The sequence below is a fragment of the Hypanus sabinus genome, chromosome 13 (genome assembly GCF_030144855.1).
Source record: "Hypanus sabinus isolate sHypSab1 chromosome 13, sHypSab1.hap1, whole genome shotgun sequence".
NCBI classification, from domain to species: domain Eukaryota; kingdom Metazoa; phylum Chordata; class Chondrichthyes; order Myliobatiformes; family Dasyatidae; genus Hypanus; species Hypanus sabinus.
In genome coordinates, this window is record NC_082718.1 from 87,856,491 (window position 1) to 87,879,790 (window position 23,300).

At 40.8% G+C, this 23,300-nt stretch overlaps 1 protein-coding gene across 1 annotated transcript in view; it reads right to left on the reverse strand.

The window, feature by feature from the left end:
- Positions 1–1,604: 1,604 nt before the first annotated feature.
- The window catches only part of LOC132404080 (rasGAP-activating-like protein 1), a 272,887-nt gene continuing 251,191 nt past the window's right edge, over positions 1,605–23,300 (reverse strand). The window contains exons 19-22 of the mRNA XM_059988090.1: positions 20,379–20,514; positions 14,508–14,628; positions 8,932–9,011; positions 1,605–5,465 (exon numbers count right to left, since the gene is read on the reverse strand). Coding sequence (XP_059844073.1) covers positions 5,317–5,465; positions 8,932–9,011; positions 14,508–14,628; positions 20,379–20,514 — 486 coding nt within the window. The 3' untranslated portion in view covers positions 1,605–5,316. The remainder of the gene's footprint in view (positions 5,466–8,931; positions 9,012–14,507; positions 14,629–20,378; positions 20,515–23,300) is intronic.

Here is a 23,300-nt window from a genome sequence, read left to right on the forward strand (position 1 = left end):
TGTAGGGGGCAGGTGTAGCACTTGTTCCGCTTGCAAGGGTAAGTGCCAAGCGGGAGATCCATGGGGAGGGACAACTGGACAAGGGAGTCCCATCGGGAGCGATCCCTGGAGAAAGCAAAAAGTGTGTATGGGGGGTGGGGGGAGGAGGGAAAGACGAGCTTGATGGGGAGATCCCGTCGGAGATGGTGGAAGTTATGGAGATACAGTTGCATACACTTTTGTCATTTTTCACTGGCTACATTACCCACGCGACATAATTGTGCGACCAGTGATTGGTTTAGTCTATCTAAGGAATTTTTTCCTCCCTCAATTACAAAAGTGATAGATTTTTCAGAGGTGCCACCTTCGCCTCTTTCATCCTCTCGTTCTTTGCTGTTCTTTCACCCTTCTGCTTTGTTTCTCAACCTTTTATTTAGTTTGCTTAGTATTTGTACTTCAAATTATATGATAGTTAAGAATTTAAGACTCCTCACTATTCCTGACTTCCGGAAGAACCCCAAGGATCAGTAAATAAACAGAGATACAGCCGTGCTTATGATATTGTGTAACTGATGTTGTATGCTATTACATAAAGGAGGCAGACTGGACCGAGGGTATACTACAGGTGAATCTATCGGTATTTATGATATTGTATAACTGATGTCATATGCTGTTGTATCACACGCACCCGACAGCTGCATCACTGCCCGGTTCGGAAATTGCACCATCTCAGATCGCAAGACCCTGCAGCGGATAGTGAGGTCAGCCATGAAGATCATCGTGGTCTCTCTGCCCGCCAATACGGACATTTACACTACACGCTGCATCCACAAGGCAAACAGCATTATGAAGGACCCCATGCACCCCTCATACAAAATCTTCTCCCTCCTGCCGTCTGGGAAAAGGCACCGAAGCATTCGGGCTCTCACGTTCAGACTGTGTAACAGTTTCTTCCCCCAAGCCATCAGACCCCTCAATACCCAGAATCTGGACTGACACCTTACTGTGCCTATTGTCTTGTTTATTATTTATTGTAATGCCTGCACTGTTTTCTGCACTTTTTGCGGTCCTGGGTAGGTCTGTAGTCTAGTGTAGACTTTTTTTTCTGTGCTTTTTTCATGTAGTTCAGTGTAGTTTTTGTACTGTTTCCTGTAGCACCATGGTCCTGAAAAACATTGTCTCGCTTTTACTGTGCAGTGTACCAGCAGTTATAGTTGAAATGACAATAAAAAGTGATTTAACTATTACATACAGGCGACAGACTGGACCGAGGGTATACTAGACTGGAAATATCTGTATTCACACTGTACTCTGCCAATAGTGTTCACACTCAGGCTACATTGGGAGGTATTCTTTGGTTTAGTGAATACTTAACGATGGCGAGAAAATATCTGACCTTAATCACTGAGCACCTTCTCAGAAATATTTCATTTAATGATATGTATAGAGCCATGGGACACTAGGTCACAGCTGTAGTTAGGATAATGAAGAGCAGCCTGGGTGAAGCTATGTATCCAGAACTTCTTCCTTTTGTGTTGAGTAATTCACGTGCTCCTAAGAAGTCGAAGAAATCCAAATGTGATTGTCAGTGTAAAATCCATCAAAAGCAGGAAGTGCGATTGTTGTATGCCTGATAACATCTTTATTTTTACACTGTCATTTAGATACCATGATAAAAATTGAAATACACATTAGTGTACATAACATGAATGCAGTGCAAAGCACCGTGTATTCCAGGGCCTGACCTTAGACAGAGTTATCACAGTGAAAGCAAACACACTTCATTTGAAGATTCTCAGCAAAAAGAAGCTCATTTGCTGTTTTTTTATAAAACACTTATACAAATAAAAACCTGGCAAACGACACTTGGCCAAGGCAGGTCACCCACCGGCAACGATATAAACACTTGTGTTCAGCACACAAGACCACTTTATAGAATAAGTACAAATCATCATACATTCATGAACTGCAAATATTGATGCCCACTATAGAGTGAACGCGTGTTTAAAAAAAAGTCACGTTGACAAGTTATCGAAAATGCTTACAAAATCAAATGTAAGGCAATATTGATCTACACAGGCCACTCCACTACCTCAGCATGTATACAGAATGCAAATATATATGTACATATAAACAGAATCCTCACCTACATACAGTAGTTTCAACTGTAAAATACATAGACCAATTACTCTGATACAATCATGCACGTTTTTGTTAACTCTTGTAGCATGCACCAATATTTGATGTAACCTCACACTGTACAATACATTCAGAACACAGACCACTGTAAAATCTTTGCATTTAATTCACTTCAGCTGAGCTGTTGAGGGTAATGTATAGCAACGTACCAAATATGCCACAAGAATGATGGCTTTAGTGCAATTAAACAGCAGTGATGGCATGGGATCTTTATCCTCTCTCACCGCATGCGGTGCTCCTCTCCACCCACCCCCTTCGTCCACTGACACGGGCCACTGTCTGCAAGCGTCACCACGTCACGATGTACAACACTGGCAACTGCTCAGGAATGCTTCTCAGCGTTTAAGCTTGAATTTTTTAAAAAAGTTAAGAAGATTGCACACCTGCTCCCCAAGCTGTTTTCAAGCAGGAGGTTCCTGCTTTTTTTTCCCTAACTGATCGATGTTTCCACTATCCTTAGTCTGACAGAACATGACTTAGTGCGAGGTTTGCTGGGTGTGGAAGTAATTAGTTGGGCTAACTCACAGTGGCCAGTGCTTGCTTCATGGTTTTTTAATGCTGCATTAACCAAACATCTCAGAATAGACAGAGCCTGGTGGACCCTTGCAAAACGTGAACGATAGAAGGAAATTGAAAAGTTTTCAACAACTGTAGTGCAGGGAGAGGCTTAACACAGGGGGAAATTCTAATCCCAATGCAGTGGCAGTTCTTAAATGTATTTGTAATTTTGACAAAAAGTAATCAACTGGTTGGAGATTTACCAGCTTTGCTTCAGGTTTGATTCAGCTCCCGGTGCACAGCTGGGCACCTCCAGATGTTGGTGTTGACATTACCTGGTCCTAGTACTAGTACCATATCACAATATAGCATATATTATGTTATAAATATATAATAACCATGTAGCACATGAATGATAGAAGTAAATTGAAGACTTTTCAAGAACTTCAGTGTAGGGAGAGGCTTAACACAGCGGGGGAAGGAATATATATATTATACATAAGTGCGTGTGTGTGTGTGTGTGTATATATATAGGATATGGAGAATATGGTACATCCTATAACATATTATAACACTATTATTATATTGGTTCCCTAAGGTTGTTATAGCTAGAGGTGATAATGGGGACAAGTTCTCACTACCTATTAAATGCCCCCAATGCCGTGGGCCTCAAATAGCCTCTGACAACCAAGTCCAGCTCCTGGCCTTCACGTGTGGCTCAGCTCCTAAGCCCGGAGGAAATTTCTGCAACACTGCTGTATCAATCCCTGCCATTCGTGGAGAGGGGGAGCTTGCAACATGGCCACAGCTTGCTCTTCATATCGCACTACCCTGGCTCATGTATCTAGACAGCCAGGACACAACATCCATGGTCGACCTTGACCGACGGAGACTTCAGATTACTATATCATAACACTTTGCCATAAACAGTATTTAATGGTGGACTAAATTAGCATTATACTTTAAATACACATTTCCATTAGCAGTTGTGTTGGACTAATTGCTCTGTTCTGTAAGGAGGGGGACAGGGAAAATTGTGCTAAAATGTTGTGTTCAAATCCTTTCAAACCAATATAAACAGCACAGGGGAGGGGACCAAGAGAGAAGCAGTGGGCAGGTGAGAAGATGTAAAAGATCTATCAGGTTTGGAGGCTACCCAGATAAAATACTCCTCCACACGGAGGGAGGCCTCATCTTGGCACATCAGAATGGGAATGGGAATTGGAATCCTCGTGATGTTTGGCTTTGAGGTTGTTCATAAAAATGTTGAGGAAAAAATTAAAATGCTCCTGGTTTTATGGCTAAATTTACAAAAGTAACTCCCATGGTGAAACTCAGGTATCTAGATAGTCATCAAAAAGCAATGTCCCATTTTATTGGTCGTCAGATTAGATATAACGGAAGACAATAATAAAATGCAGACAGGGTTGCATGTAAGCTGACTTTAAAGATACACTCATTTGGTGCCTTGATCTTTAAACCAATGCAAAAGCTTCCTAAACATCTTATTTGTGGGATTTTTGTTACAGGTTTGTAGCAGGTGAGAAACAGCACACCTCCAAGAGGACCATAACCTTGTCGTCGGGTTTTGGAGAGCTATGTTGGCTGGAGTTGGCTCTTGGCAGGGTCACCCATACCAGACAGGTCAAAGGGTAGAGGCCAGAACAAGAGTGGTCCACTGGCCCTCCGGGGTCAGGGGTTCAACTGAGGTCTGGCAAAAAACAAGACTGTTACGGAAACAGCAATGAAGAATCTTAAAGGGACATTCATTGCTGCTCTGCACGCCAGTGGTGTAGCGAGCAAAAGGAAGAAACAGCACAAGTGATCAAAACCTCATTGATACACTACATTAATATATTTTTTTCTTACTAAAAGGGAACTGGCCAGGCTTTTGATCTGAGGGAATAGTAATTACTTCCAAACACAGTAACCCGTACAGTAAGATGCAGCCTGAAAACTACGGACAAGAGAATCTCAGGTTGATGCAAATTTCGATCAATCCACAAGCAGACTATCCGGAAAGTAGACTAGCTAACAAATCTGCAATTCGTTCATAAATCATTAAAAAGAAAAACACAGATCATCGTGTTTGCCCCACGGCGTCTGCGGCTCTAAGACATCACTTCACTGCAATAATAAGCTCCTGACAAAAGAAAACAGATCACGGCTCAGACTCCAGCTGGCAACAAAATAATACTGCCCTGTGCTGTGGTTCCACTGAACACGTTTACAACGGTAGAGGGATGTGTTAAGCTGATGCTGGGGTCAGTGGAGCAGGCCCCACCTTAGCACTGAATCACTTTGCAGACATTTATTACCACTGACTTCCTTTGTTAGCAAAACAACTTCTCCTGCTCGTGCACGGCAGGTGCTTTCCCTCAGCCTCATCACATTAATAATAGTTGAAATCTCCTTCCTCCTTTCCCCCAAAAGTTGCTTCGGATATGACTCGTTTGTGATAATGACCATCCCAACCCAACAAGTGTCACTCATAGGCCTCTGCATGCACGTATTTCAAATGGCCAAGAGATGAATTGTACAAGTTGGCCTCATTTAGATCCGCGGCACCTCTAGACTCATCCGTGGCACACCGCACATAGAACACAAACTGATGTCTCATATCGAATTACAGGAAATGACTCAGGGAATGGACATCTCGTTGGCCCACTTCTCTTTTTCTCTGCTTTCAAAAGCTTGATGAGCACGTTCAAGGTCTTGTATGATGTCCAGAAGCCTGGTCACCACGGCCCTCCCTCGATCATGGGAGGAGCCCCTCTCGTCTGTGCCAGCTGTTTGAGATAGGGTTTTGTTAGTTGTCAGTTTGCGGAGCAACCCGAATAAACACTCCCTCTTGACGTAAAGATAGTTTTTGGTTGTTGATGTTAATAAACATTTCATAACTTTGACTTTTAAACCATGAAATATTCAAGACCATAAGACTTAGGAGAAGAATTAGGCCATTCAGCCCATCAAGTCTGCTCTGCCATTCCATCATGGCTGATTCATTATCCCTCTCAATCCTATTCTCCTCTTTTCTCCCCATAACCTTTGATAACCTCACTAGTCACAAACCTACTTTAAATATACCCAATGACTGGGTCTTCATAACCACCTATGGAAAATAATTGCAGAAATTCACTACCCCTAGCCAAAGCAAATCTCTATTCTAAGGGATGTCCTTCTATTCTGAGACTGTGTCCTCTGGCCTTAGACTTCCCCACTGTAGGAGATATCTTATCCACATCCACTCTATCTAGGCTTTTCAATATTTGATAGATCTTTGATGAGTGTAGCACAGGACTATTTCTACCAGGACACTGGCCCACATTGAGACTGTTCTTGCCTTTTCAATTTGTTTCTTGAGAAACCAGAATCAAGTTCAACATCAGAAGTTCTTTCTGAAACATCATGTCTCTTCTGGCTCCTGTATGTCCTTCTTGATGGTAGCAATGAGAAAAGTGGATGACCTGGGCAATGGGGATGCCACCTTTTAGAGGCATTGCCCTTTGAGGATGTCCTAGATGCTGGGGAGGCCGGTGCCCATGATGGAGCTGGCTGAGTTTACAACTTACTGCAGCTTATTTCAGTCCTGTGAAGTGCCCCCCCCTCCCCATACCATATGGCGATGCAGCCAGTCAGAATGATCTCCACGGTACATCTGTAGAAATTTGTGACTGTCTGGTGACATGCCAAATCTCCTCAAACTCCTAATGAGATATAGTCACTAATCAAACAAGAAACTTTTGCAGTACTGACTTTTTTTTTGCAAGTTACTCTCTCTAAAAACACTTCCTTTGAAATTGGTAGCATATGGATTTTTGAAAGAATGCGATAATCCAATTTTATTGTGTTATAAACTTTTTCCAAATACTGTATATTACAAATAACTTTGCCATGTGTGGTTATGAGAGCACACTTCTCCTTATACTTACTTTCTCAATTCTGAATCACCCCTCGCCACCCCACAACCCACACCAAACAATCTCCCCAGCTTCCCCATTGCCCTGACTCTGACTGAACCCCTGTCTGGCTGTGAGCCACTGCCCCGAGCAATGGCCATCGGGAATGCAGTAGGGACTGGGAAGAAAGAGCCGGCTGGGCTTTTCCTGCCTCCTCTGCTCTTTGTTGACAAGCTTGATGAGAAAAGTTCAACTCCCCCAATGAGACAGCTCACCACTGCCAAATGGCTTAAGGAGAACAAATAACTTGATGGAAAATTGGACTTTCAGCTTCTCTCCGAAGACCACGTTAACTATTTTTTTACATGTGCAATAAGAGTTTCTGAGATTTAACTGCAATAACGACTTGACTCAGGGACTAACTTTTAGTTCACTTCAACATCTTTCCTCATCGTTCATTCTGTTCAAAGTAGCAGTATAGTATCCCTTATCAGTCCTGAGAATAGATTAGATTTTTTAAACAAACTCAGGAAAAGTCTTAGGCTCCCTAGCTATAAAGCAATGTGTCTAAGACTTCTGCATGGTACTGTAGTAATCTTATTTATTACATTACACTATTGCCGCAAAAAAGAAAAACAAATTTCATGGCATATGCCAGTGATGATAAACCTGATTCAGATCTGGGTCTCTGCTGTGGACGGAGAGTGGGAAGGGGGCAGGGAGAGAAGATTCATAGTTGGGAAAAGAGGAAGGGGTAGGGAGAGAGGAAGGGAGAGGGGGGAGATGACAGGAGATGGAGAGGGGAAGGGAAAGGGGAGGAACAGGAGGAGGAAGAGGGGGAAGAAGAGGGGAGGAAGAGGGGACAGGAGAGGGGAAAGGGGAGGGGGAGGGAGAGGGGGAGGAGGAAGGGAGAGAGGGAGGGAGAGGAGAAGGGAGAGGGGAGGGGAAGGGAAAGGGGAAGGAAGAGGGTGAGGGAGTGGGAAGCACCACAGAGACATTCTGCAATGATTAATAAACCAATTGTTTGGAATCAAATAATCTTTAGCAGGTGACTCAGTGCATCTGGGTGTGTCTGCATCGGTGTCACACACCCCCACCTGGTACTCCTTCTCTGCCACCTGTCCTGCACCCTACCCACGGTGCTCCACCCCTCCATTCCCAACATCCTTTGTTCACGCCAGATTTACGAACTCACTCTTTGCTCCACGTTGAAGAATACAGTACGGTACGAAAGGCTTAGGCACCCTAGCTATATACATGTGCCCAAATATTTTGCACAGTACTGTATATTATATTAGAGGATGGTTGTAAACAACTCCTTTGAATTATGATATCATCAGGACACTCTACGAAATAGTCTGAACTTCAGTGTTTGCAGCTACATAAAGTCCTGACTGGTATTGGTATTGGTTTATAATTGTCACAGGTATCAAGGTGCACACTATTAATATAGATCAAACCATTACACAGAGCATTGAGCAAGAATGAGGTAAAACAGTAACAACGCAGAATGAAGTGTGAAAGCTACCAAAATGATTCAGCGCAGGTAAATGGTAAGTGGAAGATTATAACGAGGTAGCTGGTGAGGCCAAGCCCATCTTATTGAACAGGTGTCCATTCAAGGGTTGGATTAGAGAGAGACAGAAGCTGTCCTCGAGCCTGGCAGAATGTACTTTCAGGATTTTGTACCTTCTGCCTGAGGGGAGAAAGGAAAAAGTCCGGGGTCTTTGATTATGCTGACTGGTTTACTGAGGCAGCAAGAAGCACGGACAGAGTCTATGAAGGAGACTCATGTCAGATCTCAGCTAAACTACTCCGAGCAGTTCTGATTGTCACACCACAGTAAATGGCCTGAGAGAATTTGCAGTGGCTGGTGTAACAGAGTCTCAACTCCAAGTTCGCCAATTATGAGGAGAGTTCACAAAATATTGAAACGTAGAGGCTGGAATTTAAGGTGAAGAATTATTTCATTGAAGATGCAAAAGGGGTTGATAAACAGAATACTGTAAAAAAAAAAAGGGACTCTCTTCTGCAAATGGCAGTCAATTGTTAAATAGTAGATAATTATTAATAAATTATTAAGGGATTTGAGGAAAAGGCAGTTCTAAGGACTTGGGTCAAGGGTCAGGCAAGATCTCACACAATGGCTGAAAAGCTCCAGTTCCTATTTGCGGCCTAGTTATAATACACACACCTTTCACTCAACAGTATTATTAAATCATTTTCAATAATTCTCTACAATGAAAGTAGTGTTCAGAATTATGCTAGTAATTTATTAATCATAAGGCCTAATCATTTTAGAAAGCAGAAGTTTTTTTCTTGAATAAATGTTTCCATTGTGTAAAAATTACTTTACCCTCTTTAATTCCATCACTGTCTATTTTTTCCTCCTGCTCCTTCGCTGTGTTTGAGTCTAAAGATTCAAGGTACTGCTTTCTAAAAACAAAAAAAAAACCGAAGTTAATTAGGTTTGATTGTACGATTATTTTAGTTACAGTAAATATACTATCAATTCAGTTAATTTAAAATAATTTCCAACTGACATTGATTATTGTCTGTCACAATTCAAAAAAATAATAATTACCGTCGATCCTATTAGAAACTTCAGTGAAAAAAGCACAAGACAAAATAAATACCATGTTTAATCAATAGAGATAGAATAGAATTCCCAGCCAGTTATACCTTGTGGAATCAATGTTGTTTTATTTTTAACAAGTTATTTTAAACACAAGAATGTATTTCAACAAGTATTTCTGTCAACATAATGTAAGATTTACCATGTTAAAAATAAAGATTGCAACACCTTAACCTTAAGCCTTTCATTACCATTAACTGTTAAGCATTCCAATTAACGAAAAGTTCTGATACTTTAAAACCAGCTGAATTATTTGTTTACTATACCAGTTCTTTCTGATATTATGAACAGATGTTAACTTTGAAGGAGGAAATTTACAAGTGATTAATTGAATAACCACATTCGTTAAAGGTACTACGTCATTTGATACTTCACGCTTCAACTATACTGCTTGATAAGCAGGCAGCATCTCAGGAAAAGGGTACAGTCGATGTTTCGGGCCGTATTCTTTGCCATGGATGCTGCCTGACCTGCTGAGTGCCTCCAGCACTTTGTGTGTGCTGCCTGGATTTCCAGCATCTGCAGATTTTCCTCTTGCTCGGCATGCAATGACTGGTGACTGCTGCCATCTAGTGGAATAGTTTATGGTTTCGCTATCTGGTATTCTGGATACTTTCTGATTTCAGTTTGGCTGAGCAATTGATTTTACCAAGAGAGAGTGGTGTAAGATGATGGCAATGGTAAATACAACATTTTGTAATGTGTCTGATCGGTCCACTTGTTGCAGTGAAGTACTACTTGCTTCTTTCTCATGGAGATAAATCTATTACTATTTATGGATTGAGATATAGTGCAGAATAGCCCCTTCTGGTCCTTCGAGCCGAGCTGCCCAACAACCCCTCGATTTAATCCCAGTCTAATTATGAGCTAACTTGCAATGACCAAACAACCTACCGAGCAGCACCTGTGGGGAAACCGGAGCACCCGGAGGAAACCTGTGCGGTAATGGGGAGATTGTACAAATTTCTTACAAGCAACACCTGATAATTTAACCAGCTTTGTGCATTGCATATTTATTCCTACCACGGACATAAATACTGTAAAACATGGATAAGCACTTATCTACAAAGTCCTGTACTACCACTGAACGTAAAATTGAAAGCTTTTCATTATTTGCTTTCATTCTCAACAACTGTACTTTTCTTACATTGTTCTATATCATTCAGTATTTTTGTTGTACACCATATTGAAATCTGGTTTGAGTTTTAAGAGTTAGAGGCATTCCTAAAGAGTCTGTAAACTCTTGCATGAAAACTGGGAATAAGGAAGGTTGACAGATATACATGTGAACAGGCGGTACGTCAACACATTCACCGTCTCAGGAGGCTGCGGGAGGTAGTGGACCTTTGACAGATTGGGGAATGGTAAACTATGGGAATTTTGCACAACAGGGGAGCTGAGGCCTGGGTTAGATCAGCCATGATTGAATGAACAGAGGGATTGGCTTGAGGGGCCTGTTGGCCAACTCTTTTTTGTGAGAATGTGTGTCACAGAGGGGAGAGGGAGAGAAGGAGGGGGAGAGAGAGAGAGAGAGAGAGAGAGAGGGAGAGAGAGAGAGAGAGAGAGAGAGAGAGAGAGAGAGAGAGGGAAAAAGAGAGGGAGAGAGGGAGAGAGAGATGGAGATAAAGGGGGAGAGGGAGGGGGAGAGAGAGAGGGGAGAGAGGGGGAGAGAGAGGGAGACAGGAGAAGAGAGAGGGGGAGAGAGGGAGAGAGGAAGAGAAGGAGAGGGAGAGAGAGAGAGAGACAGAGAGAGAAATCCTGATGAAGGGTTTTGGCCCGAAACATCGTCCAGATTTTACACCACTGTTCCCTCTAAGCTGTGGGGGTGCAGGGCCGCACAATAACGACAATGCTCCGGCACTCATGGCCTATGTTGCCACGCAGCTGAGCTGCAGCGAATTTAGAAAAAGTGAAGAATTTATTTGTTGTACTGCATTTCATTATACCCTTAAATTAATAAATAAAATCAAATGTTCATCATTTTTCAATTTTCATTCTAAATATTCATAGTATATCTATTACAAAAAAAAGATTCAAAGTGCTGCTCAGTTTTCAGGCCAGGTTAAGGGTTTGTGCTCAGAGCAACAGTTGGTCTGTACAGCTGTAAAAAACTGTTAGAGGGAAGATTGTTTTACACCATTATTACCAGCATTTGATTGGACCAAGGTATTTCTGTGTGACTCCAGAATAATTAACGGAACATCAATGAACTGCCAATGTCTACAGCCCAGTTGTAAAGGCAGTCAGGTTGGATCTAGCAGTGACTTCTTTTTTTTTAAACTTTTTTTATTGCATTTTTAAATGATTACAAAGTATGAAAAAACAATGTATATAACCCATACCCCCTCCCCTTAACCCCTCCCCCCTAACTGCCCTATAGAAAAAAAAAAGAAAGAAAGAAAGAAAGAATGCCTGGTTATTGGAAGATCTCCACATGCTCCATGGAATTCGTAATAATTTTAATATGTATATTTATTTCTTTCCCCTAATAACCAATTGTTTCATCTTCAAAGCATCTATATATTTAATCCTGTCTTTTGTAAATAAGGGCTCCAAATTTTCAAAAATGTTTCATATTTATCTCTTAAATTATAAGTAATGTTTTCTAATGGAATACAACCATAGATTTCTTTCTTCCAAGAATCTATACTTAAATGTGTATCCGATTTCCAAGTAACTGCAATAGCTTTTTTGGCTACTGCCAGTGCAATTTTTATAAATTCTTTCTGATACTTATTTAGTTTGAGTTTCGGTTTTATCCCTTCAATATCACCTAGTAAAAATAATATTGGATTATGAGGAAATTGTGTTCCTGTAATTTGTTCCAGTAAAAGTCTTAAATTTATCCAAAAAGGTTGAATTTTAGAACAAGACCATGTCGAATGTAAAAAAGTACCAGTTTCCTGGTTACATCTGAAACACTGATCCGATAAATTTGGATTAAATTTTTTTATTTTTTGTGGTGTAATATATAATTGATGTAGAAAATTATACTGTACTAATCTTAACCGAACATTTATTGTATTTGTCATACTGTCAAGACATAGTCTTGACCAATTTGTTTCTTCAATTTTAATATTCAAATCACTTTCCCATTTTTGTCTTGACTTATGGACTCCTTGCTTAATTACCTGTCTTTGAATCAAATTATACATGCAAGATATAAATTTTTTGATATTTCCTTTTTGAATTAAAATTTCTATTTCATTAGATTTCGGCAATAACATTGTTTGACCTAATTTTTCTCTTAAATAAGCCCTTAATTGAAAGTAACAAAATAAAGTGTTGTTTGATACTTTATATTTATTCTTTAATTGATCAAATGACATTAATATACCTCCTTCAAAACAATTCCCTATATAACTAATCCCATTTTGAATCCAATTATATAAAAGTTGATTGTCCATTGTGAAAGGAATAAGTCTATTTTGAATTAAAGATCTCTTTGCTAATAAAGATAGCAGTGACTTCTCGTGATAGTCAATTGTGGGATAATGGAACCAAAGCTCAAAGTAAATTTATTATCAAACTACATATATGTCACCGTATACTAACATGAGATTCATTTCCTTGTGGGTAGACACAATAAATACAAGAAACATAGTAGAATCAATGGACGACCTCTGCCAATAGGACGGACAATAAAAGAGCAAAAGACAACAAATTGTGCAAATACAAAAGGAAAAAAAAAGAAATAATTGTAAATTAATAAGCAATGAACATCAAAAACCATGTTAGAGGTGAGGCATTAAGGATGGCACTGATAATTCTAGGCATTACTTGATCCAGCAACTTGTGTTTGGGCTGCTCTGAATCAATTCCAGCCAGCACTTTCTGCCTAAACTTGCTGGCACCCGATTAATCCCCTGCTAGAGTGTGGCATCAGGCTACTCGACTATCTCACTGCTGTACAAGTGGTTACAGCACTTGCTCTCTCTGTTACCTTCATTAAAAATAAAGACTACAGCTACAGCTCCAGAGGGTATAGTAGGAACAAACCACCTCAGTGGGATAGATTACCAAAAGTGATGAACTGTTATACTTTGGACAGCACTCTGCAGGGAATGTGCCAAGAGTTTGGCATAGAATTATTCCTATTTCTCCATGTAAGTGTAGCTCAGACCTGCGGTTGCTCGTTGCCAACAGCTTTCCAACAGTACCCCAGTTGCAGACTCTTCGTTCGGTATATAGCGAGGTGATAGAGCACAGTCCCCAACTCTCTTTTTCACCTCTTCTGAAAGTGTGGTGCTTAAACCCCACACAGTGGGGAGCTGGAGGGATCAACGGCTAGGGAGTTCTGGAAGAGACCAGTTGCTGTCTACCACATTGGTCTGGGTGGCTTATTGCTGGCTGCAAGTGGTGCTCTGCTTTTGTATCTATTGGTTTATTATTGGCACGTGTACCAAGATACAGATCAAATCATTACACAGAGCTTTGAGCTAGAATAGGCAAAATAACAACAGTGTAGAATCAACTGTAAAAGCTACCAAAGGGGGGCAGTGCAAGTAAATGGATCAGGTACAAGGTCATAACAAAATTCTTAGAAATATAAATAAACAAACAAATATATGTGTATTTCTATCTATATCTATATCTAGTGAGAGAAAGAGACAGACTGAGAGAAAGAGAGAGAGAGGGAGAAGGAGAAAGAGAGAGAGAGAGAGAGAGAGAGAGAGAGAGTGCCTAAGACTTTTGCTCAGTACCGTACTTGTCAACGTGGAGTGGAAAGCAAGTTTGTAGACTGGTGGGAGCGAAAGATGTTGAGACTGACGAGGGCGGAGTGCCATAGGACAGGTGGCAGAGAAGGGGTGCTTCCCATCCCTGAGACACCAGACTAGGTCACTTGACTCCAAACAATTGGTTTATTGATCATTACAGGATGTCTCTGTGGTGCTTCCTGCTCATCACTAACATTTGTCACAAAATTTGCTTTTTTTTGTGGCAGCAGTACAGTGCAATGCATAAAATTACTACAGTACTGCACAAAAATCTTAAGCACCCTAGCTCTCTCTCTCTCTCTCTATATATATATATATATACCTAAGACTTTTGCACAGTAGGACATGCGGGCAAATAGTAACAACATCCTTTTTCATCTGGAGGCAAATCTAATTCTTATGGTAACTAACCCAAGTTTTAAATTAACCCACATTATACATTCATTCTGTCCAGGACATATAAAGCCCTAGATTACATCAATGCTGAAATTTTAAGTCTTTCAGATTCTCCCCTTCCTGTGAGAGCTTCAGGATGTAGCAGTGCAGTGGGGAGAGGAACAGAGTGTACCCGTGACTTACTTCAGCTTTTCTCTGCCTTGCAACAGCTGCTTGTAAACAGTCTGGGTCTCAACGTCGGGGTCCAGAGGGTCACTCCAGTCACCGAGAGTTACGGCCGAATGCGTGCGGCTGCATCCCTGCACTGTCAAGCAAACATAAAGTATTCAACGTAGACGGATAATATTGTAGTCACGACGATATCAGTCTATGCTTCATTATTCCAACTTGGTGTATTGTATTTAAAAATGACTTTTCAATGGAATGCGTCACAAAAACCAATGCACAAGCATGACATGATCACAGACATGATTGTCTTTATCAACCGAACCATGGTAATTGAATGCGATGTTTTCACTTGAGTTAATTAAAATATAATCAGCTCACTGAGATGGCAAGGGTAACCAAACTTAGTGTAATCACTACATGCAAGCAGACCGATTAAAATGTACCTGCAAGATAAAGAGCTGTACGCTTTGTGGCCACTGAGTGTATGTGGTCTGCTGCTGCTGAAGCCTGTCCTATTCAAGGTTCAATGCGTTGTGCGTTCGGAGATGCTCTTCTGCACACCGTTGTTGTCACGTGTGGTTATTTGCGTTACTGTTGCCTTCCTGCCAGCTTGGAACAGTCTGGCCACTCTCCTCTGACCAAAGCAGAGGAAAGAACTGCCACTCGCTGGATGGCTTTTGCCTTTCACAATATTCTCTGTAAACTCTAGAGACTGTCGTGCATGACAATACCAGGAGATCAACAGTTCCTGAGATACTCCGCCAATAATCAGTCTACAGTCAAAGACACTTAGATCACCTTTCTGATGTCTGGTCTGAACAAAACTGAACCTCCTGACCACGTCTGCGTACTTTTTTTGCATTGAGTTGCTGCCACGTGATTGGCCCCCACCACTCTGCGCAACGCTCTCTTCTTGCTCCTGCCATCAGGAAGGGAGTACGGGAGCCTCAGTACCCAGACCGCCAGGTTCAGGAATACTTATTACCTCTCAACCATCAGGCTCTTTACCCATTCACTCAACTCCACTTGCCCCACTGCCACTTGTTCACGCTATCTACGGACTCACTTTCAAGGACTCTTCATCTCATGTTATTGATATTTATTGCTTATTTATTATTAATATTATTATTTCTTTTTCTTTTATATCTGCAAGGCCTTTCATTGATTCTATTACCTTTCTTAGATTTACTGGATATGCCTGCAAGAAAACAAATCTTCGGGTTGGATATGATGACACATCCAGTATTTACTTTGATAATAAATTTACTTTGAACTTTGATTACTTGCATTACCTTTCATGTGCATCAGTGTACCTAATAAAGAGGCCAATGTGTATATAATCAGATCACTGAGGTAGCAAGGGTAACCAAGCTTACTGTAATCATTATATACAAGCAGGCTGATTAAATCATCATTATAATCATATCTACATAATACATATTTATATTACTATTTGCTTAATTATTTAAAATAATATTTAATCAATATATTTATCTATTATAAAAACTATATGAAGATGTTTAAATTACAAAACCATTTCCATTCATTCTAAGAATCAAATACTATGATTAAAAACTATTTTGCAAAATCTTTTGTGTTTAATTTTTCTTTTGAATAATCATTTCACTTCTGGGTTATCTCCAAATAAATACCTTCTCAGTTACCGGTGTCAAAGTCACGATAAGTTTATTATCGAAGTATGTGTTTACCTTAAGATTAATTGGACATAAATTAAAGACCCAACATAAAGGAAACCTGGGTGCAGATGTAACACACACATATTTGTATGTACTAAATCCTTTTTCACATATTTGTAACTCACCTGAACTTCCCTCTTCCTTTATAGCTGTCTATCAATCTCTGCATCCCAATGCATATTAACTCACATGAATTGCTCCACACCCAGATTAACATGCTGTTCATGTCAAATGATAGCTGTTGCATTGATTTAAAACAGGTATGTGATTAAGTCAAAATTCTGGGCAGACCAGGAAACAAGATACATTGCCAATAAATTATTGCATTTCTTTCAGTGTTTAAAGAGATTATTGAGACTTGTTTGGCGTTTTTATGTTGTCAATATACATCTAATTAAAACTAAGGAACTTTCACAACTTTATATTCTGAAACACTGGTGAAAAATTTGCCTTTGGATGCTAAACCCACAGTGCATAGTGACTTTATTGCACTCGATCGTCTATAATGCTGCATTGGTATCATGCTGCAAGACACAAAAAATGTTAGGAATCCAGCAGGTCAGGTAGCATCTATGGAAATGAATAGACATTTGCCGTTTTGGCCCAAGACCCTTCTCAGAACTTAGCCTGAAACATCGACGATTTATTGATTTCCATAGATGCTGCCTGGCCTGCTGAGTTCCTCCAGCATTGTATGTGGGTGTTGCTTTGGATTTCCAGCAACTGCAGACTTCACTGTGATTAATATCTTACTGTTCGCAACATTTCCAGGCAACGTAGCCAGTGTACATAAATGATAGATGACCTAAGACTTTAATTTTCAAAGATAAAGAAAGAATATGCACTCGGGGGTCTGGTACTTTCCTCCAAACCCATTGACTTATACTGAATTGGGTTTGGAATAAACTTAACATATTGGATAATGGGAAAGAAAAGGAATAATTAAGAGGCGTAAAAGTAAGTAAATCCCCTGGATCAGTAAACCCACATCCTTGGGGTGAAAGTGACGTGATGCCAGGAATGGTGATCTGCCAGCTTTGCTTCTGCAGCAGCCTCTATGACAACTACTCTGACTGTAACCTTTAACAACGGAGGCAGAGAGAAATGCAGAAATGCAAATCAGTTGGACTGAAAATGGTTCTTGGCAAAACACTAGAATCCGAAAAAAAAACTAAACTCAGCACCGAACTTAGATACACTGGAACAACTGAAGATGTCTAAGAATGTTGTTATCCTTCACAGCTATTCTCATCCACTAAATTCAATGAAGAGGTCAGTTCTAAACTGGAGCAGGGTGTTGGAAAGAATTCCCCATTGGAAGTGCTGAGGAACTTCCTGCTTCCATTCTGAAGCAGCCGATGAGACCGGGAATATGACTGGAAAACTGCTGCAAGTAACACACAGCCCCTTCATGACTTCCGCACATGCAAAATTTCCATAGGTTGCTGTTAGTTACATAGAAGATGTCAGCAGCTATACAGGAGACTGCTGATAGTTCTCTGAAAAACCTGTCTATAGTACAACAATTTCTTAAAAGGCAGATCATTACTTGTATATTTTATATATTAAATAATAGGCCCGGGGACCACTTATGCTTTGAAAATTCAGTGCAGTGAAAACTCCTAGATTAAACAATCATCTTTTATTGGTATTTGCTTAGAAAATAAGCTCTGATTAGCTGTGCTAAGTGCTCTGTGAATTCATCGCAGTAAATTGTACTTGGCTTCTGAAATTCATTCTCTTTACAGTGAAGCATTCCGAGTGCTGCCATCCAGGAATGAATTATTGGGTGAATTAACCAACAACTAAATGGTGAGATTTGCTGATCATTGGCCAGAGAAACTACAGTACACTGGGCAATAACTTCTTTTCTAAAGTGTTGCTTCCTCAGAATTTTTTTTTTTGTTTATGATAGACCTCTTGAAGCTGAACACAAATATAATTTAACACAATGTATCACATAGTAATTTGGATAATTCCCATATCCTTTGGTTCTCCCTGGAAACTGAAGATCTATGGATGTCAGCCTTAAATATATTCAATACTGAATAGTTGGAGACTGATGAGTTTAAAAAAGACTGTGTGTGTGTTGCCGTGGAGTTCCAGCAAGAGCAGCCTTTCTCATGTTTCTAGTTTATCCCTGTTCACCCTCTGTTCTGACTTTCAAGAAGGAGCTAGATAGGTATCTTATGGATAGGGGAATCAAAGGATATGGGGACAAGGCAGGAACCGGGTATTGATAGTAAATGATCAGCCATGATCTCAAGGGTGCAGGCTCGAAGGGCCGAATGGTCTACTTCTGCAGCTATTGTCTATTGACCGGGTTCACAAATCAGTAAGTCACCCCAAATTAACTTTATACTTCATACATTTTAATGAATGTATGACCTTTTGAAAATCCATGTATACTAAATCTACCAGTTCCTCAAGCTACAGTACTGTGCAAGAGTCTTGGGCAAACGTGGGTGCCAAGACTTTTGCACGGTACTGTAGCAATTTTATGTATTGCACTGACTGCTACCACAAAAAAACTAATTTCATATGTGAGAGATGATAAATGCCTTTCTGATATGGGTCTCTATTGTAGACTGAGAGAGGAATCATGGTTGGGAGAAGGGGAAAGGAGAGGGGAGGGGGCAGGAAGCACCAGAGAGACATTCTGTAATGATCAATAAATCAATTCTTCGGAATCAAATTACCTGGTGCAATGCTTCATCTAATTTGTAATGAGCAGTCTGCGCAAAAATCTAGTGCTCTGCAATTTTTTGCCCAGTGACAACAAAATGTCTGCACTGAATTTTTAAGTGGAAGTAAACCTCAAGCTATTCTAAGGATAAAAAAAACGACCAAATCTGGTTTGTTGTTCTTTGTTTAAAAGAAATGAAATAATACACAACAATGAGTCTTACTTCTCAAATACTATACAACAGCATTTAATAATATAAACTTCTTCACGTTATAAAAGTTGTTTGAAATGATCAAACAAAACTTATAAAATTTTAAAAAATTAAAATTACAAACATCGTCAATAAGAATTTTGGGTTTGACTGTTTTTGCTCTCATTCATCTGCACTCTCACAAAACATATGTAGCAGGTAATGAAGGATTTCCTGTCAGAGCTCTTGTGCACCAATATGTGATTTGCTTGCTAAATGATGCATTAAAAAGTCAAGTTTCCAAATATCACTCCACTTATTCCCACTTGCAAATTATCCAGCAACTCTTGCATCATAACAATACACACAAGTAACACCAGTTCTGTACTGTACATAAATATTTCTGACCTCATGAGCTTTTGGTGCAGCAGTTTCTACTGTTTCATTCAGCCATTTCGCTTTAAGTGAACGAGCAGATCTTTTGCACTTCACACCTTTTCCTTCTTTGGAATTCAAAATAGTGAATCAACAGTAAAAATTGTTCATCTAAGCCAGTTCTAAAATCTGCAGACAAGTCATCGCAAACTCCACGTTGTCAACACTGTCCGCATCGGAAACCGGAAAAGGAAATGAGATTGTGTACCAACAAGGCAGAGGGTGACTGCCTTTTGTGGGCAGTTCAAATTCCTTTGTGCGCTAGTAGCCAAAGATGTGTGCGCCCGCACACGCGCACACCTTAGACGAGACATTGGCCTGGTGTCTCAGGGCTGGGTGTGTCTGCATCCTGGCAGCTGTCCCACACCCCTCCTGCGGTACTCCACTCTCACCATTCACAGCATCAGTTGCTCCCACCAGATTTACAAATTCGCTCTCCACTCCACGTTGACAAATAACAGCACTGTGTAAAAGTCTTAGTCACCATAGCAATATATATATATATATATATATATATATTTTGCACAGTACTGTATTTTCTAAATTTAATGCATTCATTTTAATGTACTACAATTTGCAACTTACCTAAGAAATATTTGTTCAATTGAGATAATGTAGTGATGAGAAAAATATAAGAGAAAGTTCTTGAATACATTTGTGAATGACTGCTCTGACAGGAAAAACTCAACAGGAAACTCTGACAGGAAATATTATGTCAGCCAGAAATTAAACCTGTAAGAAATTGGCTTGCCAATTGACAATGAAATTTTGTTTAAAGGGAAGTCACATTTTCATTCAAATAATCATCTTTCTCCAAATTGAAACTGTCCATCGATACATAAGCTCTGTTTTAACGGGGGAGATTGTTGCTAACATACCAGTTCTATCTGTGTGCAGACAACACGTCCAGCGGTTGCTCCTATAAGAGCCTGGATGAAAGGAAGGAAGCATTCGCTGATTGTAGATACTGGCTTTCCTGATAGCTGACAGCCACTGATTCAGTTCATTCACGTTCTAAAAGAGATAATAGGCAGGTCAGATCTAAATATCAAAAAGACAGGTCACGATCCTATCAGTTCTTATGTCATTAGGTAGTCTTTTAAACACACACATTTTCACCATGTTGGGCTTTACTTGTCTTTCTCTAAAGAAAGCCAGCATGCATGGAACAATAGTTAAAATATGATTCATTTGCAATGCAAACACTGAACTGAACTGAATATGCCTGGACTCTTAAGATTATATTCTGTGTTTTTACCTTATTTCGCCATTTGCAGGATTTTTTTGTGTGTTGGTGGGGGGAGTTTGACGTGTTTCTATGAACAAGCTTCGTGGTTTTCTTTGTTTCATGGTTGTCTGTGATGAAGATGAATCCCAGGGTTATATTCCCTCCCCTCCCCCACCTTTTAAATCTATTCCTCGTCCTTTTTTCTCCAGTCCTGCCGAAAGGTCTCAGCCCAAAACGTTGAATGTACTTTTTTTTTCCATAGATGCTGCCTGGCCTGCTGAGTTCCTGCAGCGTTTTGTGTGTATTGCTTAGATTTCCAGCATCTCCTGTTTGTAAGCTACATACGTACTTTGATAATAAACAATCTTTATGTATTTATAGAGATACAGTGCAGAATATGCCCTTCTGGCCTTTCAATCCTAGTCTAATCATAGGACAAGCTACAATGACCAATTAACCAGTTGTCAACCAGAGGACCTGGAGGAAACACACGGTCACAGGGAGAACGTACAAACTACCTACAGGCAATGGAGGGAATTGAGCCCAGGTCGCCGGTACTGAAAAGCGTTGTGCACCCTAGTTATATCCCATAACAATAAGAAGAAAGGTTGTTTGTGATTGTCAGCTCTTTGCGAGGTACACCAAGGACATTTCTCAAAAGAAGAATATGCTTTTACTCTGTGTTTCCTTCTTTCTCCAAGTCATTGGGTGGGTATGAGGGTAGAGTCAGACTAGAGTAGTTAAAAGGTCCATCCATCACCATAGGCCAAAGAGCCTGCACTATGCTGTACTGCGTCCTACACTCACTGACTACAGTTGACAGAAAGTCCTTCACAAAACACCCATTCGTCCAGTACTGGTCCTTTTAGAGCAGGGTTTCCCAAGCTGGCGTCCACAGACCCCTCGGTTAATGCTTGGGAACACCTGGTTTTGTCACGACCATGGATTCGGCAGTGGGTGCTTGTCAAGACTTGGCCAGAACACAGCGAGGCTTCGCTGCCTGTTTCCTCTCGGCCTTCCCTGAGGAATCGGACTTCTGAGTCAACTGACTTCGAAGACGAGCAGTATTCATTCAATGTTTAGATTTTCTCTTCAGCCACAATGTAGGCTTCGTTTCCTATATGAGAGTTTTGTTAACGGCCCTGTGTGGCCTAGCACTTATTGTCTATTTTCTCTTTAACGCTGTTCACAATAGAGCTTGTGAACTATCGGCCTGCTTCAGTGTCCCGCACTCCGCACTTGGGCCATATCCGAACCGGGTAACAGCAAGTCTCAACCCCTGTCACAACCAAAGATTCGGCAGCGAGTGCACAGTCAGACGTTACTGTGGCTCGAGGTAGCACTTTCACGAACCGAACTGCTTAACCACTGAGACGTGAAGATCTCCAACCTGAAGCAAAGTCAGCATTTTCACCAGGTTCTGTAGGGTCTCTGTTTACCTCTGACCCTGAGGGTTCTTCCAGGAGTCAGGAACGACGAGCAGTCTTAATCCCAAGATTTCAATTTATCTTAGAGTAAAAACAAACATGCAAATACTAAGCAAGATAAATAAAGAGCTGAGAAACGATGCTAAGAGGTGTAAGGATGTGAAAGCAAAGGGATAAAGAAACCAAGGTGGCACCTCTATCATAAAGGAAATTCCTGAGATAGGAATGAATTGATCAATAGGCTACATAATTAGAACAATTACATCACGTGGTAATGTACTAATATTTGGACAAAGAAAAATGAGAAAGGTGACAAATCGTTAGCTTAGTTGCCATACCGCTTTTTGCCAGTGAGTGTGAAAGTACATGAGCTTGTTAAAAAGTACAAATCTTATAAAAAGTATCATTAAAACAGTGGTTCCCAACAGTAACGTACTCCTGCTTCATACAATCTGTCTTGTGTCACCCTCCACCATTACAAACTCTGTGCTACTTTCTTCCATTCACATTGCTATTTGGCACATGAAGCCCCTCTGTTGATCAGGGTCGACCATGGATGTTGCATCCTAGCCGTCTACACAAGCCAGGGCAGAGCAAGCTGTTGCCCACGTAGCAAGCTGCCCCTCTCGACGCAATGGATGTTGCATCCTAGCCGTCTACACAAGCCAGGGCAGAGCAAGCTGTTGCCCACGTAGCAAGCTGCCCCTCTCGACGCATCTGATGAACCCAAAGGAACGGCAGAGACTGATACGGTTCGGCACCAGCAGCGTCACAGGAGTTGCCAGTCAGTGTTGAGCTCAACGTTTTTCCTCCGGGTTTACTCCTGAAGCCTTCCCCACAAATCGGTACAGCTTCAAGGCAGTGAAGGTCAGAGTCTTCCTTCTCCAAGATGAGCTGCCATCTGCCCAAAGGGACTGGTTTTAAAGTGCCAGGAACCCACCTTTGCCCCTTCCCCTGTTCTGCCGGGCTTGGCCAAGAGCTGGACTTGGTTGTCTGAGACCATTTGAGGTGCACGCCATTGGGAGCATTGAATAGGTAGTGGGAGCTTATCCCCATTATCACCCCCGGCTATAACAACCTTAGGGAACCGGCAGATAGTGAAAGGAGGGAATGCCAATAGATCTGGAGGAAGATGCCTGCACTGC